The sequence below is a fragment of the Sus scrofa genome, chromosome 9 (assembly GCF_054392235.1).
Source record: "Sus scrofa isolate SSC_HxYL_T2T_F1_AM1 chromosome 9, Sscrofa_HxYL_maternal_Yorkshire_Landrace_v2.0, whole genome shotgun sequence".
Classification (NCBI taxonomy): Eukaryota; Metazoa; Chordata; class Mammalia; order Artiodactyla; family Suidae; genus Sus; species Sus scrofa.
The window spans coordinates 9,149,875-9,160,156 of record NC_139391.1 but is presented as its reverse complement, the minus strand read 5'-3'; the positions used below and the strand labels follow the sequence as shown (position 1 = coordinate 9,160,156).

General features: G+C 38.6%; 1 protein-coding gene across 4 annotated transcripts in view; it reads right to left on the bottom strand.

The window, feature by feature from the left end:
• Nucleotides 1–10,282, bottom strand: part of RNF169 (ring finger protein 169) — a 136,158-nt gene that overhangs the window by 70,635 nt on the left and 55,241 nt on the right. For all 4 annotated transcript variants that reach the window (XM_084975222.1, XM_084975219.1, XM_084975220.1 and 1 more), the window contains one exon: nucleotides 78–151. Coding sequence is in view for 2 of the 4 variants with exons in the window: in XM_084975219.1 (XP_084831345.1) it covers nucleotides 78–151 (74 nt within the window). In the remaining 2 variants the exon portion in view is untranslated. The remainder of the gene's footprint in view (nucleotides 1–77; nucleotides 152–10,282) is intronic.

Sequence of the window (10,282 nt, the reverse complement as noted above, 5' to 3'; positions counted from 1 at the left end):
CCCACAAACTATTCTTTAATGTCATTATTACAATTTGCTTTAAGAAAATGAATGGCATAACAATATGTATACTATACCCTTCTCAGGCTTTCATATTCCTCACGAAGTCCCCCAGGCTTGCTTAATTTGATTGGTGCTCTGAATATAAACTCTGGAGAGAAGGGAAAAGAAAACAACTGTTAACAGAATCTTCTAGGAAGGAACCAAGCCCTTGTCCTACTGCTGCCCTCAAGCATAAACCACAGAGAAATTGTGCTCATCTCCCACAACTTGAATATTCGCTCATTCATTCAACAAATATTTATTAAAGGGTATAAACCAGGCACATTTCTAAGCACTGGGGAGAAGGACTGAATAAATACAGTCCTTGCTCTCATGCAGCTTACAGTACTGTGAAGAGAACTAGACAACAAACAAACGTGTGTATATAATACAACTGGTGGTACTAATGGCTGTCGAGGAAAATAAACATAGGATAGAAGAAAAAAGGTTATTTTAGGTGGAGTGGTCCTGAAGGGTCTCCCTGGTAAAGAAACATGTTAAAAGACCTCAAGGAAAACTGTATTTAAAGCTCTTAGGGCAATGTCACCAAATACCATTTTAAATGAGCTAAAGTTCTACTCATAATACTATGTATTTCTACTTCTTTTCAAGATGATCAACAGAATATTTTCCTGTCTATAACCTATAAATATTTTCATTATACGACCTGATTTTTTTTTATCCTCAAAGCCTTTGGTGGTTTTGTTCAGCTCATAGTATAAAGTCAAAACTCTTCAAAATGTCACTCAAGGTTCTGCAGAGACTGATGACAACTTTAACTTTCTAAAGCACTGCATCTCTCAACTCTTGACTATCTAGTTACTATATATGTATATAATATACTTTCAGACCTTTTTATGCTGTTTTCTCAACTAAAATTCTGTTTTCTCCCCTTCTCCATATATCCAGGCCCACAGGAGGTACACAATACATATTGGTTACATATACAGGTAATAAAAATCCAACTTAAGAACAGAAATAAATGATAAGCCCTAAATGCTATCAAAGAGGAAGGAGAATAACTCCCTGTGCTCGCACCCCCCATCTCTTTCCACCATCCGTCCAGGCCACCGTACAGTGAGTATGAGCATTCTGGCTGATGTCGTCGAAAAGAGAAGTAAAGGCCAGGTTCTTAGGCCATGCTCCCAAGTCATCATCCACTTTCTTTTTCTTTTTTTTTTTTCTTTGTCTTTTTAGGTCCTCACCTGCAGCATATGCAAGTTCTCAGGCTAGGGGTTGAATCAGAGCTCCATTTGCAGCCTACACCACAGCCACCGGCCCTACAGGCATAGCAACGCTGGATCGGAGCCGCATCTGCGACCCATACCACAGCTCAGGGCAATGTGGGACCCCGACCCAGTGAGTGAGGCCAGGGATGGAACCTAGATCCTCATGGATACTAGTCAGATTCATTTCCACTCCCATCATCCAGTTTCTACCTGTGATGATGAAGCGTGGCTCCACTGGCCAAGTTTGAAATCATGGATGATCATAAAGCTGGGAAAACCGCCGTGAACCTCAGAGGCAGGCTAAATAAAGTATGGAGTGATGAGTCCCAGATGCGATGGGCAACTCGAAGATCTAGAAAAATGGCAGAATAACCTGCTCCCGTCCTGTCAGTTTGGTTTCACTGTACTGACAACCTCCGCTGGCATCACCGACCATGAAGAAGCAAGACGAAAACACCCAGGAGGGAAAATCCTCAGATTCTTTCTCCAGGCATGTAATACACACATGCAAATAAAACGCCTCAGTGGGGAAGGGGGGAGAAAATACACACTTCTGCCTCCTTAAAAGTACATGACAACATTTCTGCATAATTCTACGTACATTTACTGTTTAAAAACTATTCTAGACTTACTAATAACTCTACTTCCCATTCAGGCTGATAATATTTGTTATAGAAAAGTAGGCTCCTCAAAAAGTTGACTTTTGTCCTTTTTCAACTATTTTATAAAGACTCATACCCACCAAAGAAATGTAGAAGAGACTTAGACAGAAACCCTGAACCTAATGCAGATGCAGAGAACAGTAACTTAAAGCTCTACCAAGCAGTAGAGAATTGTTAGACCCTGGGCTTAGGAGCAAACATTCCATCACCTTCACCTACTTTAAAAAAAAAAAAAAAAAAAAAAAAGAGTTCCCATTGTGGCGCAGTAGGAACAAATCCGTCTAGTATCCATGAGGATGCGGGTTCGATCCCTGGCCCTGGTCAGTGGGTCAGAGATCTGGCTTTGCCGTGAGCTGCAGTGTAGGTCACAGATGCGGCCCAGATCCCATGTTGCTGTGGCTGTGGTGTAGGTGGGCAGCTGCAGCTCTGATTCAGTCCCTAGTCCCTCCATATGCTGAGGATGTGGCCCTAAAAAAAAAAAATGCCAGAAGTTTCCTTGTGGCGCGGTGGGTTAGGGACCTGGCATTGTCACTGCAGGGGTCTGGGCTGCTGCTGTGACCCAGATTAGATCCCTGCCCTAGGAATCTCCACATGCCATGGGAGCAGCCAAAAAAAAGGGAAAAGAAAAAGGAAAAAGTCCTGATGACTATCTTAGTCATATTGCTTAAGCACATTTCTAATTGCAGGCAAACAGTATTTAAAATTAGATGCTTTATAAGAGGAGCAGAAGAAGGGAGGGAAAAGCAAAACCCTTAAGGCAAAAATGTACTTTTAATCCACTTACGGAGAAACATATTACCTGAAAGATACTTTATACAAATTTTGTCAGTGAATCTTCACAGCTGCTTTATAAGGTAGTTTTTAATACCTATTTTATAATGAGGAAAATTTGAAGTTAATGCTGTGCCTAAGGCCACAGAACTATTCCATGGCAAAATTAAGAGAAAATCAACAGGAATAAAGAGGGAAATTACACAAAGATGATAAAGGCAACCCATTAAAGAAGATGTAATAATTATGAACTTGTATGAACCTTCAACAGAGCAAGAAACAATATAAGAGAATAAATCTAAAATTATAATAAAAAATTTAACATACCACAATTAAACACATGTAGATCAGGCAGATCAAAATGTAACAAAAATACAGAAAAATTGAAATATAAAATTAACAAACTTGATAATATCTATATACACGTATGGACTCAGTGAACAAAATATATATTCCTTAAAGCAAACAGGGAACAATTATAAATACATTAGTTCACAAAGAAGTTGCAAAAAATTGCAAAGAATTCATATTATACAGACTTTGCTCTTGGAACTTATCTGCCATTTTCCAAATCAAGTTCTCTAGCTACCTGGCTGATTACTCTGGGTTACCCAATATTCTTCCTCAATAAATTCCTTTTCTGCTTAAATTTGCCAGAGTAGACTTCTGCTGATTAAAACTAGCAACACTGGCTGATTCTGTTTTGAACATGGTACTGTGAGATGACCAATAAATAAAACACTATTAAAACTAAGAAAAAAGAGAGAAACACTGTAAATCAACTACACTTTGAGAAATGGAAAGAATAAAAAAAGAAGACAAATAACAAGAATAAAAAAGGAGGGCAAAATTAGAGATATCAAGGTGAGTTTAAATCTCCAGACACTATTAAAAACCATGTTACAATGAATGATCATTTTGCATGTCTGCAAGCACATCCACAGGTTAAATTGCGGAAATCAGAATTGCTGGGTCAAAGAATAGGTGCTTCTGTAATTCTGACCGACAATAACAAACCCCCTTCATAAAACCTCTACAGATTTATAGTTCTACCAGCAACGCATCAGAGTGCCCTTTCCTCACAGCTTTTCCAACACAGTGAGTATTGAAAATTTTAGCTTTGCCAATCTAACAGGTGAAATTTTATGTCTTATGTACTTATTTTATGAGTAAAATCGAGTACTTTTCATATGTTTGAATAACTGCATTTCCTCTGATATGAAATGTAAATGCATTTCTTTTATTCCTGTTGGAGTGAACCTTTTCTTTCTTTCTTTTTTTTTTTTTTTTTTTTGCTTTTTAGGCCACACCTGAGGCATATGGAAATTCCCAGGCTAGGCATCCAACTGGAGCTACAGCTACTAGCCACAGCCACAGCCACAGCCACAGCCACAGCAGATCCAAGCTGTGGATCTGCAACCCACACCACAGCTCACAGCAATGCCGGCTCCTTGACCCAGTGAGCAAGGCCAGGGATTGGACCTGCGTCCTCATGGATACTGGTTGGGTTCGTTTCTACTGAGCCACAATGGGAACTCCCTGGAGTTAACTTTTTCTTCTTGATTTGTTAAAGCTCTCTCTATATAAGGAAAGTTACGCCTATGTCACATGAAGAGCAACACTTTTCCTAGTTTATTATCGGTCTCGACTTTGCCTATGGTAGTGATTTTTATATAGTTATATTAATCAAACTCCTTTATGGCTTCTGCATTTTGCATCACATTTGGAAATACCTTCGGGCTATAACAAATTCTATCATAATTTCTTCTGGTACAAAGTATAAGATTCTTTTCATACCTACTTTTAAAAATTCTAAATCTATTATATTTTTATTTGGAAGGAACATAATGAACATAATCTTATTCAGACTTTTAATAAGTCTACCATCCAACACAAAGGAACAAAATATTTTAGTGATAGCCTGCTAAAAATGATTATAACTTTTACTTACTTTTGGAGAATTTGCTTTCTCTAGAATAGTTCTTGCTGACATTTAGAAGAAATGTCCAGAGACCTTTACATCTTCATTATATAGTGTAAACACTATAAAATTAAAAGCCTGCTCCCCAACTTAGAAGCTTCCAAAGACTTGGATAAGTCATTCTCAACTGCCTCTTCTGTAAAATCAGAATAATATCTATCATGACAGGCAATTACAAGGATCAAATGAATATAATGAGTGAAAACACTCTATAAACTATTTTCAGCCAGTAGAGTGGCAAGCAGTAGAATCTAATAACTATAAAATAGTCTTTGGTGTTGGTGGGATAAATAAATGGTAGTTTGGTCTGATTTATTTGCAGGTGCAACTTACAAGAAACAAAAATTATGATCCAGTGGCTTTGATATATACATTATATGGCAGTTAAATTCACTTTGGGACACTTACTAAGAAATCTCACACATAAGGCCAAGTAGGAACTTCATGTAGTAATGAAATATTACTATGCCTTGGCTCATTTGAGAATAAAAGGTAATGGCAGAGGTAGGGATGAGGTACTAATTTATATTCACCAAAATCAGAACTGAAAGAGGTTATTTTACTCTTGGATTAAGATTAATGATGTTTAATGCTTTAAGAACACAAAATGCTGGAGTTCCCATCGTGGCTCAGTGGAAAGGAATCCGACTAGCATCCATGAGGACTCAGGTTCAATCCCTGGCCTCGCTCACTGGGTTAAGGATCCCGCGTTGCTATGAGCTGTGATGTAGGTCGCAGACGTGGCTTGGAGCCCTTGTTGCTGTGGCTCTGGCGTAGGCCGGTGGCTACAGTTCTGATTGGTCCCCTAGCCTGGGAACCTCCATATGCCACAGGTGTGGCCCTAAAAAAGACAAAAAGACCAAAAAAAAAAAAAAAAAAAAAAAAAAAAAAAAAAAAAAAAAAGACAAGAATACAAAATGCTGGAGTTCCCGTTGTGGCGCAGCGGAAATGAACCTGACTAGTATACATGAGGCTGCAGGTTCAATCCCTGGCCTTGCTCAGTGGGTTAGGGATCCAGCATTGCCATGAGCTGTGGTGTAGGTCACAGACGCAGCCCGGATCCCGAACTGCTGTGGCTCCAAATGGACCCCTAGCCTGAGAACTTTCATATGCCACAGGCACAGCTCTTAATAGCCCCCCCCCCAAAAAAAAAATATATATGTATATATATATATATATATATACAAAATGCTAAATAGCCACGTTTTGTGACTTTTTCCTCCAACAGGACTATGCTGTATGAACTGGCATCATGCCCAAAAGCTCAAAAAACTACACAGTCAACAAAATAATGCTTGAATACAAAAACAGGTAAGCATAAAAGATTATAAATGATCCAATATGACATTAACTTAAATATTTAATCCTATTTCTTGGTTTAGTAATGCCCTCTAGAAATGTCAACAAGGCAAAAAAAAAAAAAAGAAAAAGAATTTTTTGTGGTCTTTTTAGGGCCCTACTCACAGAATATGGAAGTTAGCAGGCTAGGAGTCAGGAGCTGCAGCTGCTGGCCTACACTCCAGCCACAGTAATGCCAGATCCAAGCCAGGAATGCAACCTACATTGCAGCTGATGGCAATGCGGGATCCTTAACCCACTGAGTGAGGCCAGAGATCGAACCTGCCTCCTCATGGATACTAGTCAGGCTCACTACCACTGAGCCACAACAAAAACTCCCAAAATTCCATATTTCTCCCTACTGGCTTGGCAAAACCAACATATTAAGTTCTGATAATCTGAACTATCAAGTAAGTAAGAGTATTTAGAAATTCCAAACTTCTCTGCCTTGGCCTCATCTATCACAGTATTTTAATGGAAATTAAAATACTGGCCACATCTACCTCACAGGAATGCAAAAGACCACACTTAATTGTAGTACTAGTACGTTGTACAACTATAAATGTAATAAAATTCATTGAGTAATTAAAAAAAAAGAATCAGAACAGGCATCAGAATTCCCATGGTTACTGTAGCATTATTCACAATACCCAAGATACAGAAACAACCTAAGTGTCCATTGATGGATAAATGGTTAAAGATGTGACATATAAATACACATATGAATATTATCAGCCATTAAAAAAAGGAGGAGTTCTCACTGTGGCTCAGAGCCTTAAGGACCCAACATAGTTTCAGTGAGGATACGGGTTTGATCCCTGGCCTCGCTCAGTGGGTTAAGGGTCTGGCGCTGTCACAAGCTGTGGCATAAGTCGCAGATGCAGCTTGGATCCAGTATTGCTGTGGTTGTGGCATAGGCTGGCAACTGACGCTCTGATTCGACTCCTAGCGCAGAAACTTCATATGCTGCAGGTGCGGCCAAAAAAAAGCAAATAAAGAAAGAGAGAAGGAGATCCTGCCATTTGCAGCAAAGTGGATGGACCTTGTGAAATAAGTCTCAATGAAATAAATGCAATAAGTCAGACAAAAAAGACAAACATTGTATGAACTCATTTATATATGAAATATAAAAATATGAATTTATAGAACTAGAGATGGTTGCCAGCCAGGTTCTAGGAATGGGGGAAATGGGGAGATCTAGTCAAAGTGTATAAAGTTGCAGTTATACTGTAGATAAGTTTTGGGGATCTGATGTCCAGTATGGTGACTATAGTTCAAAGTGCTGTATTATATACTTGAAAGTTGCTAAGAGAATTGGTATTTATGTGAGATGATGGAGTTGTTAGCTAACACTACGAAGATAGTCATTTTTGCAGTATATAAATGCATCAGTTCAACCCACTGTATACCTCAAACATACTACTGACATAAACACAATTATATGCCAATTGTATCTCAATAAAGGTTGGAAAAATACCATCTCAAACATAACCTGTGTCATGCAGTTTTTATCTCTGTTGACTAGTTTAATGTACTACAACAAAATGGAAAAGCAGGTAAATCCAAACCCACCATCATTCTGGAAGCAGCGAAGGTACATTCTTTTTAATAAACTGAATTTTTACAAAAACAGGATTAGTAGTAATCAATGAAGAGTCCCTATAATAAATAAAAACAGCTTACATTTAATCTGAACACACTGTATGCTAAATGCTGCACACATACACACACACAGAGAAAACAGAAAAGACTTAACAACGGCAGGTCTAAATGCCTATCTTAAAAGACCTGCTTACAGGGTTGGCCCTTGGCTAATGCCTAAGGACTTGGATTTCAGGAGAGCTCCCCCCTCCCTGATTAGGTACAGGTTCACTATACCAAAACTGTTGTTTTAAACATAGTTATATGGAAGACCTTCTTTCCTGCTGGGGTTCTGGAATTTTGGTACATGCTAGGCAGACAGTCCCCACATGATCAGCCTACAGTAAAAACTCTGGGCACTGAGTCTCTAAGATGTTTCTCTGGTTGGCACCATTTAACACATATTGTCACAACTTGTTGCTGGTGGAATTAAGCACATCCTGTGAGACTCGACAGAGAGAGAACTCTAGAAGCTTATGCCTGGTTTCCCTTGGACTTTGTCCTCTCCCTTTGTTGGTTTTAACCTGTATCCTTTCACTGTAATGAATGCTAACCATGAGGACTACATGCTGGACTATATGCTTAGTAGGACTACATGCTGAGTCCTCCTAGTAACTAACTCACTGAATCTGTGTGTGGGAGGGGGCGGTCTTGGAGCCCTCCTGAGACACACAAACACACATATCCTGGACTAAAATCTCCCCAAATCTCCGTTTCTACTGGAGAAATGCAGACAACACACCAGATAACTTCTAAAGTTAATGATTCAGTACAGGTACACCTGGCTTTACTCTGCTTTCTTGCAGTTCACACAAATTTAAGGTTTATGGCAACCCTGTGTTGTCAGATGATGATTGGCATTTTTTAGAAATACAGTATTTTTATTTTGGGTTTTTTTGAGTAATAAAGTATTTTAAATTAAGGTATGTATATTGTTTTTTTAAGACATAATGCTATTGCACACTTAATAGACTATAGCATAGTAAAACCCTAAACTTTTATATACACTGGGAAACCAAAAATTCATGTGACTCACTTTATTGATGTATTTGCTTTATTGTAGTGGTATGGAGCCAAACTTGAAATATCTCCAAAGTATGCCTGTAATAACTTTTTTGTTTGTTTCTTTAGGGCCGCACCCGAGGCATATGAAGTTCCCAGGCTAGGGGTCAAATCAGAGCTGTAGCCACCAGTGTACATCACAGCCAGAGCAACTTGGGATTTGAGCCGTATATGTGACCTACATCACAGCTCACAGCAACCCCAGATCCTTAAGCCACTGGGCGAGGCCAGGGATCGAAGGTGCATCCTCATGGATATTGGCAGCATTTGTTACCCCTGAGCCATAACAGGGACTCCCTGTAATAATATTTTTATTTCATTTTCACTCACTACTTAATGAGTTTCCCTAAATTCTGAAATACTCTATTAAAGTCTAATATAATGAGTAAAAGTTTAAACTTACATAAGAGTAGTTACAACATCAAAATAATTTCTTTGAAGTTTTATGAAATGTGGTATTTCAATCCACCTGGTCCATGATGAGAAAAAGAGCAGAAAACAACAAGAAAAGTGAAAATCTCCTCTTTTAAATCAAAGTCTTTTTCTGAAGAATATTACACTCAACATTATTAATTATGCTAAGATATTTATCAATCATGATTAACCTTTTAGATTTCTTGACTTTTAGTAAAGAAAGAACAATCATTTATAATAATAATAGTTTCTGCTGCTGATGTCTTTACTTTTCTTAGTTTCTCTTTACTTCCCTCTGCCTTCCTAGAGTCATAAGTAAGCTGCCTCTACTCCACAAGTTGAAGCTGTGGTTGAAATCTCTGCAATACTACTATAAAAACAGAGCAACAGGAAAAAATCTAGATAATCTGGTATGTGATACCTTTTTAGATCAATATCAAAGACATGATTCATAAAATAAGTAATTGATAAGCTGGATTTCATTAAAATTAAAAATTTCTCGGAGTTCCCGTCGTGGCGCAGTGGTTAATGAATCCGACTAGGAACCATAAGGTTGCGGGTTCGGTCCCCGCCCTTGCTCAGTGGGTTAACGATCCGGCGTTGCCGTGAGCTGTGGTGTAGGTTGCAGACGCAGCTCGGATCCCGAGTTGCTGTGGCTCTGGCGTAGGCCGGTGGCTGCAGCTCTGATTCAACCACTAGCCTGGGAACCTCCATATGCCGCGGGAGCGGCCCAAGAAATAGCAAAAAAAAAAAAAAAAAAAAAAAATTCTGCTCTGCAAAAGACGTCAAGAAAGCGAGAAGAAAAACCACAGCTTGGAAGAAAAACATTTGCAATAGATGTGTTTGATAAAAGACTGTTATCCAAAATATACAAAGAACTATCAAAACTTCATCAGAAAACCTGATTTTGGGGGAAAAAAAAATGGGCAAAGACCTTAACAGATCCTCATCAAAGAAGATATACACTTAGCAAATAAGTATATGAAAAGATATTCAACAGCATATGTCATTAGGGAATTACAAATTAACACAAGACGCCGTACCCCTAATTAGAGAGGCTAAAATCCAAAACAATGACAATACCAAATGCTGGTGAGGATGCACAGCAACAAGAATTCTCAAGAATCCATTTTTGCTTCTGG